This window comes from Nothobranchius furzeri, chromosome 6 (genome assembly GCF_043380555.1).
Source record: "Nothobranchius furzeri strain GRZ-AD chromosome 6, NfurGRZ-RIMD1, whole genome shotgun sequence".
Lineage (NCBI taxonomy): Eukaryota > Metazoa > Chordata > Actinopteri > Cyprinodontiformes > Nothobranchiidae > Nothobranchius > Nothobranchius furzeri.
In genome coordinates, this window is record NC_091746.1 from 30,269,747 (window position 1) to 30,287,583 (window position 17,837).

The 17,837-nt window shown below is 47.2% G+C and overlaps 1 protein-coding gene across 6 annotated transcripts in view; it reads left to right on the forward strand.

Annotated features, from left to right (window-relative positions):
• The window catches only part of sh3pxd2aa (SH3 and PX domains 2Aa), a 92,017-nt gene that overhangs the window by 10,416 nt on the left and 63,764 nt on the right, over positions 1-17,837 (forward strand). For all 6 annotated transcript variants that reach the window (XM_015973249.3, XM_070552115.1, XM_070552116.1 and 3 more), the window contains exons 2-4: positions 4,546-4,626; positions 13,456-13,531; positions 15,462-15,538. In XM_015973249.3, coding sequence (XP_015828735.3) covers positions 4,546-4,626; positions 13,456-13,531; positions 15,462-15,538 — 234 coding nt within the window. The remainder of the gene's footprint in view (positions 1-4,545; positions 4,627-13,455; positions 13,532-15,461; positions 15,539-17,837) is intronic.

Sequence of the window (17,837 nt, forward strand, 5' to 3'; positions counted from 1 at the left end):
GCACGGCTCGCTTCCAGCAGCAGCATGGAGGCTTGTCAGCCTGCAGTTCTGGTCCCGGCTGTTGCTCTTCTCCCCTTGGCGTCTTCCTCCAGACCTCGTTCATCCCCGCTCTGCTTCAGAGACTTTGTGCAAACATGGAGGGTTGGAGTGATGGAGGTCAGATGGATTCAGCGGCCTGGAAAAAGGAGCAGAAGCAAGTTGTCCTCTTGTCTTCTGATACCAGAAACAGTCAAGTGTTCAGTGATCTGAGTGGGTTTCTGTTTAATGGATCTTTTTACCAGGAAGTCTCTGCTTTATTAGATGATTTCACTCATAAATCAGACAACAGGAATAAACTATAAGCTTCCAATGTACGTGCACATGTTTGAGACTCTTATTGTGAAGGATTAAAGGAAGTTCTGAGTTCCTTTATGGACACTGGTGCACAAGTATCCAACAGATACGTATGGAGCTCATCTAGGAGCAAAATTATTAGTGACTTGTTACTTTGAACTCGAGGTAACAGACAAAATACTAACAGGTGTTATTTTAGAGTGTTTGCTTTGTAGTGCAGATGATGGGAGGCTAGTTCTGCTAGCTTAGCAAACCAGCTCGTATAAACGTTAGCCACTTTTTCTATAACATTAGTTAAACTAGTAAAACTATCTGAGCTAAGTGGAGAAAAGCCGTTTAGCTTGCTTTTAGCACCCCCTGGTGTCCGTTTGTAAAAGCGTGGCTATATCCTCGCTGTGCGTTCATCTTTTTAACACCTAAAACCTAACAGCTGAAACGTCTCCCAGCGTTCCTAAGTGTCTACAGGAGTGATTCATCGCAAAATTAAACAAATCCGCTGTGTTCATGATCTAAAATTGTCGGCTTCGACGGACGAACTGTGGTGGGAAACAAGGATGGTGCCGTTCCACACGTGGAGGAGGACTGGCTGGAGCTGAAGCAAGGCAGTGTCCGGGTAAACAGTGGTTCAGCGAAGTGATGGCGTTGACGAGGAGTGAGAGAGGGGTTGAGCAGAGCGGCACTTGTGTTGGGACTGTTCGGGAAGCAGATACATGTAACATGGATCAGGAGCTCATGCATGAGAATCACACGATGACCGGCAACTTTGAAGTTGCAAGTGGAATATGGCCAAAGGGTGCGATAGGGTCTGGGTGGCCTTTCATGAACCCCATAAAGGGTCGTTTTAGCACATACTGGCTCTAGAAAATAACCCAAAAATATGAAAAAGTTGCTAATTTCACTGAGTCTAGCAGCGCCCCCTGCTGTGTGGGCAAATCAATAAGCAACAAGTTTAACTCTATGGGGACAAAAGAAGGTGTGGCTTGTATTGCAGCATTTGTGACATCAATGGATTTCTGCAGTTTTATCCACTAACTTGTGTCTGTTGTGGATAAAAATGTGATGAAAATGAGTCTGTGGGAAGATCGTGTCTGAGAGATAAAAATACACACAGGTTAACCCTAACCCTCACGTGTCCAAACACAGGTGTGGATGTGCTTTATAACACTTGTTCTGGATTACCTGGAGCAAAAGGCTAAATATGAGATTTGTCTGTACTTGTGACTAAAAGACTCAAAGACTGTTGTTGGTGTACTTTTTGAAGATGTGTAATTGTTGTTTTGTGTCTGTGAAAAAATCTGCAGGTGAAACTCTAAAAATGAGATTCATCAGCTGATTAGAGCGTGTCGCTAGAATATCGACCCTTTTCACAATATTCTAATTGTCTGAGTTTTTGAATTTGGGGTTTCTATCAGCTGTAAGACGTAATCGTCACAGTTATAACAAATTCAGGCTTTTAATATTTCTCTTTGCATGCAATGAGTTTCTCATGGATTAGTTTCACGTTTTAAGTAGAATTACAGAAATTAATTAACTTTTGTACCATATTCTCATTGTCGAGGTTTACCTGTACTGTCTACAGCTGATTTTCACTTCAGGTTTGCAACTACAAATAATTCTGCACCAATAGTACATCCATAAGTTGTACCCAAGGGCGAAACTAGAAGTAAAGCCAACAGGGAAGTGTAATCAGTTGCAGTTCCCGCCTCATCCTCTAGGGGTTGGCTGCAACTTGTCATTGGGTGTTTCTCAATGCCTAGGTGCCTGGCCTTGCGAGGCGATGTCTGGCGAGGCCAGACGCCTTGCTTACGAGGACACGGTCCTTCCTTGGTCAAAGAAAACGGTTAAATGGAACAGACTTGCATCACGTGACCGCGGCTTCCAGGGTGGTCACGTAACGTCACGTGACACGGAAGATAACGTTATATTTTACACGTATTAGTTGCAATATAAATATATAACGAGACTTTTACGTTTTAAATTGTGCATATGTTTATTAAATTAAATATAAGTGAGTTACTACCCGCTAGCCACCGAAGCTGCAACTGCTAAGCTGCTAACCAACCATAGATAACTTCTTTGGATCTTAAAAAACATTTTAAATTAGCTGACTTACTTTTAAACTTGAAAATTGTCCCCGAAGTAGCTGCCGGCTTCTGATCCGCCGTCCTTTAGAAAATACCGCGGTGTATTCTGGGTAATTTTTGACCAAGGCTAGGCTACAAGACACGTCTCGTGTATCCTCGCTCAGCTAGCTAAATGGCTAACAAACGGAGAACACACGCCTCGGTAGAACATGAACACTGGAACACGTCTTGGCGGCTCCCGATGGCGTATCTCCTAGGTAACCGGGGCGGGGCCAAGACATCAAGGCAAGGTTCCTGCAGAACTAAACATGTTTATAGTCTGGTTCAAAAACATTTTAGGTTTACTAATTAACCACGGGGCGACGGTGGCACATGAGTTAAGTGCTTGTCCTGGAAGGTTGGAGGTTCGAGTCCCACTCAGTCTGTTGCTGTCATTGTGTCCTTGGGCAAGACACCTTGCCTGCTGATGATGTCAGGAGGGACCGGCAGACTTGCCTCTGTCAGTGTGCCCCAGGGCAGCTGTAGCTACAGTGTAGCTCATCACCACCAGGGTGTGAATGTGTGTGTGTGTGTGTGTGAATGGGTGAATGACTGATTGTGTTGTAAAGCGCCATCCAGGACTCTAGAAGGCGCTATATCAATATATGAATTTTTATTACTCATCCATTTAGATGAAATAAAAACTTGTAATAGTGATTTATGAGGTACGTGTCCTTCTGATTGACTGGTAGCAGATGATAATAATAATAATAATAATAATAATAATAATAATAATAATAATAATAATAATAATACATTTTATTTAAAAAGCACCTTTCTGGCCACTCAAGGACACTGTACAGAATAAAAACACAAATCATTCAATGAAACAAAAGTAGACATAAGTACAGCATAAGTAAAGATAACAAACAAGGCATTCTAAAATTGATATGAAGAGGTGAGTTTTGAGTTGTTTTTTTAAATTTTGTGTATGAGTTCATGTCCTTGTTGTGAGGCGGAAGGGAGTTCCAGAGTTTGGGAGATGAGCCGTCAGCGCTAGCGCTAGCTGCTTGCCCTCCTGCTTACTCCAGGAAGGACCTCGACCTCTGCCTCGCATTAGAAGTGTTACTGGCTAGAAGGCGAAGGGTAGCAGAGGGACTCAACTGTGGTCTTCTGGCTAAAAACGTACGCCAACCTCCGTTAGCTTCAGTTAGCTCGCGGCTACGGTTGTTCAGAGTTTGATGGGTGTCGATCATCTGGGTGGGGGTGGTGGGAACTGCCCACTGGGCTTCATTTCAGCTCTTCAGAAACGTGCGGGTGATGGAGCGAAGGGTTTGTCCATCTTATTTATGGAGTCTGTGATTGTACCTGGCGTTGGTAAAATGGCTTATTTAAAACACACCTAGCAGAAGTTCATGCTGCTTCCTGTCCAGGTCCTTCAGAGTGGTCCCAGCTGCTCTGGTGGAACGTTCCTGGCCTCCATATCCGTTACCTTGGTAATCCATGTTTTATTAGATTAGGGTCGATGGTGGCATCCATTACCTCCTCATGACAGATAAACGGTCTGAATCTCATCTCATGGAGCCTCTCGGGGCTGCTGAAGGCTGGCGGGTCATCGAGCTGAGAGGAGGTCGCCGTCACCCAGAAAGATGAATGAGTGTGACATCACTCGAGTGGGGAGGTGGGAAGGTTCTGTTAAAGGGGTCTGAAATGTACCGCTGCCTACTTAATACTCCGACTGTCAGTGCGCTCCAGGGCAGCTGTGGCTACATTCTAGCTCATCACCATCAGTGTGTGAACGGATGAAGGATCTACTGTTGTGTAAAGTGCTTTGGAGTCCTCTGACTCAGGAAGGTGCCACACAAGTGCAGGTCATTTATCATAATGTGCTTTTGTTTCATGATAAAGACACCAGTGATGCACATGACCTGTGACCTTAGACCCACCCCGTTTTATGATGACCTTCATGACCTTTATGATGAGACGAAACTCAAACTCGTTGATTTTCTAAATGGTTTCAGCAGCTCTGGGATCCTGGTAGACGCCAGCCGCCGTCGGCGGTTCAGAACTTTTATCTTTTATCTGAAGGAGTTGAGACGACGTCGGGGTTCTTTCTCATGTTTTAACAGCTCCTTTCTTCTCTCGACAGGTGTACGTCATCAATGTCACCTACTCTGACAACACCTCCCACATCATCTACAGAAGATACAGCAAGTTCTTTGACCTCCAGGTAATCCTCCATCACTCTCGGCATGTGGGTGGTGTTTCTGCTGATGCTGTTCTTCAGCAGGTCCGACTCATAAAGCTGCAGCGTTGTTTTGTATAGATTAATGAGCGAGGCACGCCACTGCCGCCGGCTCGTAGCCTCCATGAATCACCGTTGCTTATTGGTCGGGAGGATGCAGTTTGTATTCCTCAGCCTGGTGGAGATGTAGCGCCGCTCCCTCTGGATCTTCTCTCCATGCTCCTCTTCCTCTCTTCTTATCCCTGCGTTGCCCTCAAAACGTCAGGGAGCTGTCAGGCCCGTTTTAGGTTGTATAAGCACGGAAAAAATCCACATGGAAGTCAGTTTAATGCATTTTATGTGTGTGTGTGTGTGTGTGTGTGTGTGTGTGTGTGTGTGTGTGTGTGTGTGTGCGTGCACTTCTTTATTTAGAGCTGCTCTTTCCTGTAGTTCAAATACTTTCCTCTTCTGGTTCAGTGGAGGCAAACCTGATGGGCCCACTCGTAAGGATGCTTCACCAGCATCGGTCAGCGCGTTGGGGGGGATGGGTAGAACCAGAGTTTATTAGCCCCGCCCCCATATGGGGTTATACGTGACTGAGCGAGGTAGACATGATGTTCAGCTGCTGAGAGGAACCTAACGACTTCTGGATATCTGCAGACCGACCAGACCAAACTCAGCATCTGTGAAATCCATTTTGTTTGTTTTCTCAGACAGCAAAGGTCAAAGGTCACAGCTCTTGGTCAGGTTTTAATAGCTTGTCAGGAAAAGTGGCTCTCATCCGGCAACTGACTCAATGTTATGGATGTGCGGCACATCGAAGTTTTAATTTACATCCTTAAAATAAAAAGTCTGAATCTGCAGACCCCCCCCCCCCCCCCCCCCCACACACACACACACACACACACCCACACACACACACACACACTATAGTTGAACACAGGATTTTCGGTCAGCTCTGAGGCATAAGAAGTAGTTTGATTACTTCACTTATACTTAACTGGACCACTCAAGAGACAGCATAGATAAAGTAAGATGGGGGAATTCTGGGAAAAAGCTCAGACTTTCCAAATATATTCCTGGGAAAAATACTGGATATGGCCTGAGTCTAGAAAGTCCCAAATGAACCAGAATCTCCTCCTGTTTGCTCAGTTGAAGACATAATTGGGTAAATATACGAGATGTACTTTATAAATGTGTAATAACCTATTTCTGTGCTGCTCGTTTGTTTGTTTGTTTGTTTGTTTGTTTGTCTCGATGCGACATGCCCTCACCGACACAGGGACGATGCGTCGCTCCGGTCCTCAGAACCGCCCGTCTCCACTGAAAAATCAAATAAAAGTTTCCTTTTGTCGTCCTGGGATGCTTGATATCTGGTTGATCTCCGTGTTTTCGGAGCGTTCTGGAACCGATCCTGTCCAAACATTTACCTGCTGCAGGTGAGAGAACCGCGGACACAGCAGAGGTCTTGGGAAACCGGTTCTGGTTCCTGATTCGGTCTGTACCGTTTCTGTACTGCTCAGATGAGCTGATGGTCTGAGAGCTTTCACCATCTCTCTACATCTCTTCTGGTGCAGACGGCACTGGGACGATCCGGATCCAGACTGGGTCGGGACATGAATTCCAGCCAAAGCTGAATAAAAATAGAAATAATGTCTGAAAGCTGCTTGAACAGGCCAGATTCTTCATGGACCATATCCAGCAGGTGAATTTAGAATACAGGCTGTTTTATTCCCAGATCATCCTGCTGGAATTCCTGCTCATTGAACCAAGAATTCTGTCACTCCGTCTGTTTCTGCTGCAGCTTCTTGAACATCTGGTTCTAGTTTCTTCTCGGTCCAGCAGCTCGAGCCGCTGAAACATTCTCTGCTTTTGGCCGTGTGTTTATAAAACATGTCCACTGTCCTGATGTCTGTTGTCTGGAGACACACACGGCAGCTACTCCTCTCCATCCCAGTGTTCCTCATTGGCCTGAGCCTCCGCTCCGCCCAAGGTCTCCCCTTATGGAAGCTCTTCTTCATGGGGAACCTTCTCAAGGTCTTCTCTTTCAGCCAAACTGCTGCTGCTTACTGTGAGGAGAAAAGTTTCTGTTGTCGTTATTTCCTGGTTTTCCGGAGCGTGGAGCGTTGGGCTGAAGGTGAAATGTTATCGGCAGCTTGGGATGAAAGGAAATACGAATGGAGCAGATGTGGTTCACCATGTCCTCTCGCTCTGCCGCTCACAGAAACACTCACAGCGTCTTGGTTTTAAATATAAAAATATCCCATCAGGAATGTGGTTTTATTTATGTTTCATCATAGAACTCCTGATCCTGAACAGAGCCTCCTCCAGGAGACCGGCTCGGTGGTACGCCTGGGTCATGGGGGGGGGGGGGGACATCTGATAGGTGGGTTTGGACCTGTTCTTGTTCTGAAACAGCTGATTCAGAACTTCGCACACTGATCACCGGTATCGGTGCCAGTCTCAGGTCTCAGCTCGGCCAGCGGCTCGTGGGTTAATAAACAACCACTGAGTAAACATCCAGCTGGTCGGAGCACACGGAACACGGGTTCTACACGCCCTCCATCTGGGTCAAGGCTGATATACGGACACCCCCCTGTCCCTCCCACACGCACACACACACACGCACGCACACACACACGCACGCACACGCACACGCACGCACACACGCACACTTTTCCCAGGCCATGTTTGACTGTTTTGAATGTGTGTGTGTGTGTGTGTGTGTGTGTGTTCCTCCTGATGGCCCATTACACGATGATGTAATTGATGAAGACCTCTCCTTCTCAGCTGGTTTTTAATGGCTGTAGCTCAGACTCAAGAAGTGTTTCATAGCAAATCTTTTCAAATTAAAAGCACTGAAACTTTTAGGAAGTTTCATCTCCAGAAAGTGACCTCAGTGTAGATATTTATTTATAATATAATTATTTATCCTCACACACACTCTGAGGGCTGCAGGGTTGTACGCCATGAGATAAAAGATAAATGAGCACTTGTGCGTTCCCTCTCTGAGGCAGAACACTCCAGAGTGCTTTAGTCGTTAGTTCATTCCTTTGTTTTGTTTCTTCATTCATTCGTTCACACACACGTTCGCATGCTACTGGTGATGAGCTGCACTGTGGTCATGCTTTAGCACAGATTATGACTATTATCCACCTTTTCTCAACACACAATCATTTTAGTGGAAACAAGGATGAAGATTGCTCGTTTTTTCCCATTTGGACCATTTTTTTTGGATGCGTTTGGACATCCAGGCTTCCGTAGCAGCTGCTCTCTGTATTATTAAGTAAAAGGAGAGAAACCTTCTCTGATGAGTAAATAAAATATCTAGTGCTCTGGGATTTTGACAAGCCGCTCTGCATCTGAAAACTTCCCATTCCAGATGTCAGGATTTCTTTTAAGGGAAATCGGGAACGTTGTTTTAATGTTTGTTAACCCGTTCCGCTGAAGTTAAACTGTTTTTGTTCTTCATAATCAGACCAAATTCAAGCAGGAGTTGAGTCTGATCCCAGCTGTGGACACGGCGGCGGAGGGCCGATGGTTTGAGCTGGTTCCGACCCAACCGGACTCACCGAGTCCCCTCTGATGTTCTAGAGTGTGATGTGATCTGTTTGAAGCTGAAGCTGGTATCTGAACCTGGTCATGAACCAGAACCCTCAGAGAGATGAGCGGACCAGAACTTCTCCAGAACCACTGATTTATGTTTTTACTGGACCTTGCAGCTGGACAGTTTTTCCTTCAGAACCCGTTTCTTCTCCTCGATCGGCTCGATTCAGTAAGTCCATCAAAACATAAAGGTTCTGATGGTTTCGACCATGTAGGCCACGTGAAAGCAAGCTGGGCAGATGTTCTCTGGTGTTCTCCGTGCTCCTGACAGCGTCACAGCTTCAAACATTTATGGTTCCGAGTCTCCTGGTTCTGGAACAGCTGGGAGCTAACAGCTGACTGGGTCAGCAGTGCCCTACTTTTCTCCCCTCTCTGTCACACACCAGAACCGGGAGGGCTAATTTTAGCTCCTGTGTTTGTCATTTTGTTCCTTTTATCCCTTCCAGCCCTCTCCCGGTTCCTCCGTGTTTCCAAACCTGGGAATCTGAGCTGAGGAGGACGATCACACGTCAGAGCTGAAGATTATACCATCCCAACACGGATCCGGTGCAAACGGGTCGGACGTGGATTGGTGGGATGTTAGCAAACATTAGGAAACCCTAACAGCAATCATAAAGTTAGCAGCTGTTCAGGATTTAACCAGAATTCCCGCATTTCTCGACCCTAACCCAGTTACAACAGTGCGTGTGTGTGTGTGTGTGTGTGTGTGTGGGGGGGGGGTACTTTAATTACAATGTAAATGTCTGAAGATGCTTATCAGACTTTCTGGGTTTAGGGGAACCCGGTGTCGCTCCACCATCAGAAGTTCGGGTCTTTATCTCTGTGTGCAGCAAACCGCAGGAAGAAGTTTGGAACACTTCTCTTCCTACTCGGAGACCTTTTGCTTCTCATCCAGATCTTCTCAGTTCAGGCTGAAAGGTTTGGAGCTCCTCAGATGAGAGGAGTCCTGGGATAGATCACCCATGATGCCGAGGGCTTTTGCTGGCTCCTCCCACCCTCCCGGGCCAGGTGGAGCTGTTGCGAGCTAGCCGGCCTACTTTCAGACCAAACAAACGTGGTTCTGCTCTGGAAAGCAGAATGTTTCTGGGTTACGTCGACAGAACCGAGCCAAGCTGCTGAAAAGGGCGTTGGAACGTTTAGCTTCCATCTCTGGAGGGAAGTTAAACGCTGGACGGGAATCAAAGCTTGTAGGATTAAACAAATCCAGTTTCTGCTTCTTTTATTAGAAATAAAAAAAATGCTACGAATCTCATTTCTTCCTCCTGTTTGCTGACTGGTGATGTAATGGTGAAGCACTAACTGGTTCCAGTAGACGATGGTCTTTCATTAGTTCCAACAGATGTTTTCTGAGCATTTGATGCTTTTATTTTCCTGCAGAATTCCCGACAGGACAAACCGTAAACCACCAAACCGGAATTCCTGTAAACCAGATTACTTGGTCGTGGGTCGTGGGGGCTGCAGATCAAACCCTCTTGTTTTTGTGAAGTTGGAATAAAAAACAGTTTTTTCAGTTTTACTCTCAGATTTCAGGCAAATGCAAAACTAACTTCTTCCTTGTGACATTTGAGTTACTCCAGCTAAACGCGTTAGCAGGCCAGAGCTTCTGAGTGCTCTGCTGCATCAACAGTATGATGGTTCAGAACCTCCAGGGCTATTTGATGTTGACCCGGGCTTTGTGGTATTTCTCAAAATAAGACAACAGAATTATTTAAAAAACGAACTCTGGTGAATTCCTCAGAGGAAGCGGTATCCGGGCTCTTCCCGGGTTTGTCTCCGGAGTTCTGGGGGAGCAGAGCAAGAGGCCAACTGCAGACAGACAAGTCACCATGTCTGCAGCTGCTAGGGACCCCCCCCCCCCCCCCCCCCCCCACACACACACACACACACACACACAGAGTCAGAAACAGATCTTGGTCCATCGGGTCCACCCCCCCCCCCCCACCCCCCCACCCCCCATCAGAAGCCAGCATATCAGGTTCCATCCTCAGATAATGGCAGCGATTTGGTGCCAGTTTATATTTAGACAACTGTGGTTGGACCCTAACTAACACACACACACACACACACACACACACACACACACACACACACACACACACACACACACACACACACACACACCTTTGTGCATGCATGTGCGTGTGTGTACGCAGGTGCATGCATGTTTGTGCAAGTGTGTGTGCATGTGTGTTCACATGCACAGATGTGTGTGTGTGTGCGTGCACGTGTGTGTGTGTTGGTTAAAGTGACAGGAAACCTGCTAGCAACACGCAGACGACAGATCTCCCATCAACTCAGCTCCGAGTCGCTTTTCCCACCAGAAATGGTGGGAACGTCACGTCGGTCACGAGCTCTTCCAGAGCTTCAGTTTGTTTCTGTTCCAGCAACACGAAGCCTGGGAGAAACCCCCACAGTCACATGACCCCCCTCCCCCCTCGCCCAACAGGAAGTGACTTATCAGTCCAGTGCACATTAATGGAGCAGCGTGGCGTCCCCTAAGTTCAGCCTGCTCTCACAGATCCTTATACAGAGGATCTAATCCTGGCCCAGAGGCCTGCTGTTCTGGTGTGGTCCAGCGGCCAGTTCAAACTGGAAAACCACGCTGAATGGGGATCAGACAAGTACATCACTAGGATGCAAGTGGACAAGGAAATCTGCAGACATTTCTAAAATGTGGTGAAACATTCTGTGCATCTCTTCTAACTGCATCACTTGGTTCTTTTTTAGCACAGAAAGGAGGTGTTTTGGTTTTTTCGCTGATGTTTCGGCTTCTACTGCAGTTTTCTTCAGAGCTCACCGCTGTTGGCGGCACCGTCCTCTGCTGCCCACGGATAAACGGAGAAGGAAGTGATGCCGCCAACAGCGGTGAGCTCTGAAGAAGACTGCAGTAGAAGCCGAAACATCAGCGAAAAAACCAAAACACCTCCTTTCTGCGTCGTGAAACATTCCTGAGAGCTTTTAATGTCCCTGTGTGGCTCTGAGGGTGGGATTCTGTCCCGGAGTCTCAAACTTGTCCCAGTCTTCATGCAGGACTCACAAAATGTGAGAGAACTTGGAGAGGAGTTGGAGATCAAGTTGCAAGCAAATCAAGATGCTTCAAGTTCAGATGTAGCTGTACATGACGTGTCACACGGAACCGACCAGAACCTCCCACCAGGAGTTCAGAACGTAGTCGTAGGAGCCCGTTCGTGACGATACGTAACCTCCCACCTCTCTGCGTCTCCATGCAGTCGCCAGCCTCAGACACGCTTGTAAACAAAGATTACGTCCAGGTTCGAGGAGAGGAAACTGCTCCACAGACACTTTGGTTTCTGGATAGCTTCACATGTTCCATCTTTCAGATCCGGACCGAAGTTCTGGAAGACGTGGATGTCGTGGTGAGTTTGCTGTACTCTCAGGACTCAGCTCACTGATCAGGTCAGGTATAATGACCGTGTTTCAGGAGGACGCCGGGCTTCGTGGATGAAGTTCAGTAAACATAGTTCCTGTTTCTGATGAAGACCGTGTGTGTGTGTGTGTGTGTGTGTGTGTGTGTGTGTGTGTGTGTGTGTGTGCGAGCTGCTTTAACAGAAACAGACTAGTCCCTGAAACAGGAGCTGGTGAGGTAAACATTACATCACCCTAACCTGCTTGGCTCTGACAGCAGATAAAACACAAATCCTCCTCCGTTCAGTTTTTTTTAACCTGACTCGCTACGTTTCCACCAGTGGTCCAGAGCTGCGATGCGGCATCCAATCACATCTCTTCACAACTCGTCTTCACGCTCTCCCTGAGCTGGTTACCAAGGAGACAGTGAGCTGGAGTCTGAGGAGTGGAGCAGTGCTTTGGCTTGAATGTTTTTTATTTTATTTAATCGTTTGGTTTCTCTGGCTGAGCGGTGGGAGTGGGATCTGACGGTTAAAGTTGAGGTTGTGTGTCTGTGGAATACCCCCCCCCCCCCCTCCCGTTCTTGACATCTTCTCCTTTAGTCTTCCGACAACTCCTGGCTGGTTGTGAGCTCTTCTCCTCCTGCCAGGAATCCGTCAGCAGGAAGAGTATTTTGAAGCTTCCGACATCCAGAGGTGGTGTAAAATAATGACTCAGCCTCCATCCATCTGGCTGAGAGGAGAGCCAGGTGGACTGACTCTGACCAGCTGTTTTTTTATTAAATAAATTTGCCCCATCTCCTGTTTAGAGCAGCGCTTCGGACTCATTTAGAATCTGACGGCAGCTCCTTTGAAGCCGTTCTTTTGCCCGTCCATCACCTGGCCGTCCTTGTGCGTCTGACAGAGTCGGCAGGAAATCCATAAATTCAGCAGGATTTCTTTTTCCTTTCTGTCCCGTGCAGGGCCGGAGAGTTCCAACCGCTGCAGGTTCAGAGCTGCAGCGGCAGCGAGGAGGCGGAAAACTCAAAAAGCAGAAAGCCGGCAGCTTTAGCAGGGGAAGGGTTCGTCTGTGTGGTGCTCTGATTAGAGATGGACCAACACGAGTACCGCTGATGACCGATAGGTGCTGCTGATTTTCATGGCAGACATCCAGACATTTTGCTTCTCACCTGCACACTGAAATGTCACTAACAGGAACAGGAAGTGACATTTCAGAATAAAGTTTGACTGGCTTCAGTCCTCCCCTGAAGTGGAAACATCAAACTAGGAACACAGCTCTTATTTGTTTCTTGATAAAAAGATGAAACCAAACAGAAAATGTTATACATCATGAGAATTATCACCCAGAGCCTGGGAGCGGGAGGCAGGGGAGAATGTTTTTGCCTGCCTTTGTTTGTGTAGAGGACACTTTTGTCCAAAGCAACTTACCGATGATCATGTAGAAATCATTTTGTAAACACAATAGTCTTAATTTACTCTTTAGGTACGTGGAAGCATTTTGGAGTCTGGTCATGGGAGCTCAGTTAGCTTCCCTAAGCTAAGCTAAGCTAAGCTAAACAAACACACAAACAGGAAGTTGGAGAATTATCTGATTCTGCATCTTGTGAACCTCCTTCAATAATGGAATGAGATGAATTAGACCGTACCAGGCGCTGATCACTGGAACTGTCTGTGAGCTCTGGAGTGAGCCAGGCTATGTGTTGATGCTGAGCTAATTGCCTCTTGGCTCCATCCTCAAATCCCAGATCGGGATTGGGATATTGATCCTCTTATCTTCCACTCTGAAACAAAACAAGTTAATCCCAGAATGCCGAGTCTGTTGGGTGATCATGCTAAGCTGTTCACTCTCCTGCTCTTCCTACAGATGCAGCTACTTGACAAGTTCCCAATTGAGGGAGGGCAAAAGGATCCCAAGAAGAGGATCATTCCATTTCTCCCAGGTAATAGCCTGCTCCTGCAGCTCCACTTATCTGAATAGGCTCTTATATTAAAAATGCATGGCTCGCACTGGTGGGGCGTCATATTGAGCTGGTTACTGATGCTGTGTGTGTGTGTGTGTGTGTGTGTGTGTGTGTGTGCTTGATGATTAAGCAGTATCTGTCAGTGTGCCCCAGTGCAGCTGTGGCTACGTCGTAGCTCATCACCGTCAGTGTGTGAATGTGTGTGTGAATGGATGAATGATACACTGTAATGTAAAGCGCTTTGGAGTCCTTACTCTGAGAGGCGCTACACAAGTGCGGGTCATTTATCATCTGTGAGTTTCTGGCTCAGCTGTGTGTCCCTGACACGCTTATTTTAGAATCAAACACACTTGTGACTCAGCTGTTGTATGACTGTGATCACATGAATATTTTTATGTTTTTGAGTTCTCTCTCTCTCTCTCTCTCTCTCTCTCTCTCTCTCTCTCTCTCTCTCTCTCTCTCTCTCTCTCTCTCTCTCTCTCTCTCTCTCTCTCTCTCTCTCTCTCTCTCTCTCTCTCTCTCTCTCTCTCTCTCACACACACACATACACACGCATGCAAGCATGCACGCACACACGCACGCACGCAGGCGCACACACACACACACACACACACACACACACACACACACACACACACACACACACACACACACACACACACACACGCACGCACGCACACACACACACCTGAGCACCATGACAGAGATTGTGATGTGTTCCTCCTGCAGACGCTTAAGGAGCGATGTGCTTTTCTTCATTTACTAGAGGTTATTTTGGTAAATGCTCTGTCTAAGCCCTCTGTGAGCCCAGTGTAACTGCAGATGCTCCCAGTCTTTAAAAGATAAATGAATGACCAGAACAACATGAGAAGAAAATTGTAAAACGATGTGTTTTAGCTTTGTTGGTTGGCCAGAGCAACGAGAGGAGTTGCTTTCAGCCGTGAACACAGAAGTGTGTAGAACGGCTTGTGAGGCAGTACGTTTGTCGACCTCTAGATGGCGCCATCAGGTAAAACACTCTGGACTGAAGCGTTAAACTGGTTAAAAATCTCACTGAGTTGGCTCTGCACTGCAGTGGGTAGAGAAAGAGGAACGGTTATATTGAACGTGTGTGTGTGTGTGTGTGTGTGTGTGTGCATGTTGGTTCCCTACCCAACCTTGAACAGGTTGTCAGAGATTTTTATTATTTCTTGTGGGGAAGAAGAGCAGATTTTACAGCCAGAGGTTTCCTAGTGGGGACTAAAACCGTAGCTTAGAATTTTTTGGACTTTAAAAATTTAATGCAAGTTTCTTTTCAGGACAGGATGATTTTACACCAGAGTCAGAAAGTTTATTCATTTTTAAAATTCACTTATTATAAACATGATTAAATAAAAAATTTAAATTCCAAACAAACAAACAAACAAACAAACAAACAAGCTAAAAGACAAAATAACATCATTTTATTTAAATCACTGCAATAAAATGAAAAATATGAAAGAACAACAAGAAAAGCTGAAGACACATTAAATGTTAAACAGAGCTGCTCTTGAGCCTCTGATTCCATGCTGGTCCATGACTCCGGGTTTTCCAGCTACCGGTTGTTCCTGAACATCTGAACCAAGTTCCTCATCTGAAAAGGACGGTGTGGGTCTCCTGCATGTCTGAGAAACCCGTACTTACCAGCAGCTGATGATTCTGAACTGGACTGTTGTTTAGAAACAGCTGTAATGGTCGCCGGGGCAACGGCCCCAGCACCCTGTGCTGCTCATTCCTGACCTCTCCTGGCAGACGAGAACATGACGCGATGCAGTTAGATCCTGTCTGTTTACCCTGAATGTTCTCTCCTCTTCTTTCCTTCCAACTTCACTCCTTCCCTCAAAATTTCCCTTCTGTTTTGACCGTTTGTTCCCTTTTCCTCCCCTTCCAGGAAAAATCCTGTTCCGGAGGAGTCACGTGCGAGACGTGGCCATGAAGCGGCTGCGTTTCATCGATGACTACTGCAGGGTAAAGAGGCCTCGCTAATCATGATTCTGTCCTCCTCTGACTTTAAACGTGGAGGGGGTGGGGGTGGGGGGTGGGGGGTGGTGGGGGCATAGTCAGCTGTAACCTCTGATGCTCAGAGAGGAAGTTCTCATCCAGTATGGACTTCCTTTCCACAACAAAACACTTCAAAGTGATTATACAGTTCAAGAGAGGTTTGATTATCACTTCCTGTTTCAGACCCCCCCCCTCCTTCCTTCCTCCTCCCATAAAGCCAGTAGCAGTGACAGTGGGAGATCACAGCAGCAGAAAGGGCTCCCAGAGCAGCAGCTCATTAAGAGGGATTAAAAGTGAGAGCAGCTACATCTGAACTGATCCGGATCTCAGAGAAGATTTTAAAAACGCAGATTTCGTCACCTGAATTGGCCGATGGTTGCTCCTGCTGCAGTAACAAGCTGGGTGTCTCATCATTCTCTGTTTACCTCCAACATCCTGTTCATGAGACGAAGAGCAGAGAGGAAGAGTCATACCCCACCTCTCTCCCCGGAGATGCCAGGATGCTGATTCCCACCAGCTGTGGATGCTCCGAGTGGTCTGGCCTCCTCCCAGCACCTCCAGGCTGCTTTAGAAACATTAGACCTGATGAATGAAATATGAAGGTGGTTGGACGGTGATGGAGGCGAGTTAAATGAAAGGCACGTGGTGAACAGATCATATTTTCACGGTTCAGCTCCCCAGTGCTGTACTGCAGCTCTGCCTTTGCTTCGAGCCGTTCGGATCATTAAATATTGATGCTTAACAGACACTTGATCCTCCCAGACTGAGGGGCTCAACCTCTGAAGACACACGGACACGACTTCAGGTTCAGATCAGCGTGATTAAACCAGACCTGCGGCATCTACAACATGTGTCATTAAAAACAGTTGCTTAGTTCTACACCTGCATCAGGACTTTACTGTTTCCATCCAAGGTTGAAAAACGTCTTCAGAAGCTGATCGTTCCACTTAAACAACCTAGGTGTGATCTAAAGCTCCAGTCATATCCTGGTTTAAGTTCCCTGCTCCACAAGAACACACCCCTACAGTCAGCTGAGCTAACAGGAAGTCAGCAGGTTGAACAAATGTAGTGTTTTTGATTCTGACTTCTCATCTACTGATTCTGAACACGGCTCTAAGCGTGTGCGTGTCTGTGACCTGCAGAAGGAGAAAGAGCAGAAGCAAAATGGGACACAACAACAATACATCAGGAGCAAGCTATCACTGCATCAGCCTGATGAAGAAATATAAAATCAACATTGTTTAACTGAACAATCACACGATAATAAATCACAGTGCATTTAGTGCCAACCACAGCCTTAAGACATGTGTTGAACGTGCCCAAGTCCATACATATGAGAGCACCATGTGAGCACCTGTGTGTGTACACGCGCTTGTTTATGTAAGGATTCTCTATAGGAGCGTCCAACAGAGAGTGTGAGGGGCCACAGATCTGCCTCCTAAAGATGTGCAGGAGACGGGGGAGCTCCAAGTCCCAGAGATCCAGGCGATGCCCCAGAACACAGGAACTCCAGGGAGACTGCGACCAGAAAAGCCCCCGCTCTCCTCGAGAGGCGCAGAGGATCGCCCCGGGGGGCCACAACCAGCAGCCGGCAGAGTCCTGGGAGATATCAGCGGCAAGCCCACAGGCCCGCCCACAGCCCCCCACCCCCTAGCCGGCCGAGCCCGGGACCCAATGACCCGGGACCCAGGGGCGACCACCCCCGCTGGGGACCCAGCAGAGCCCAGGGACCCAGACCCTACCAGGCAGCCACCGGGATTGGTCAGGCAGATGCCAAAAATCTTAAACTCCCTAACCCGGGAGCCATGACCCAGGCAGACCAAAGCTTGGTTTATGCTTGACGCGTTTACTTTCCGCTTGGTGATGCGGCTCGCGGATGGAACGCGCTTCACAACTCGCAGCGTTTATGGTTCATGCGGCTCGTCTCTGCGGTGAGCCAATGTTCTCCCAAACTGTAGGGGGCAGCATGGAGCTCTACGGCATGCATCCAACACTACACCATAGTAGAAGTAGGAATTTCTGTTTACAACATGGCATTCCAGCATTTTTAACAGCGTCCTCGTCTTTTCCGACAGTGCGAGCTATTTCTCTCCAAGAATTATTAACATCATGTTGATCACGGTGATCTCTGAGAGCTGAATCATACAAATGTCTGTATTTACCAACCTCTGCCTAGTTCTTGCCAGTCCGCCATGTTTTTCCGCGTCTGACCGTCCGCGTGGTTAGAACATTTCCTAGGTGCGCGGTGCGGAAATTTTGAGTAGCC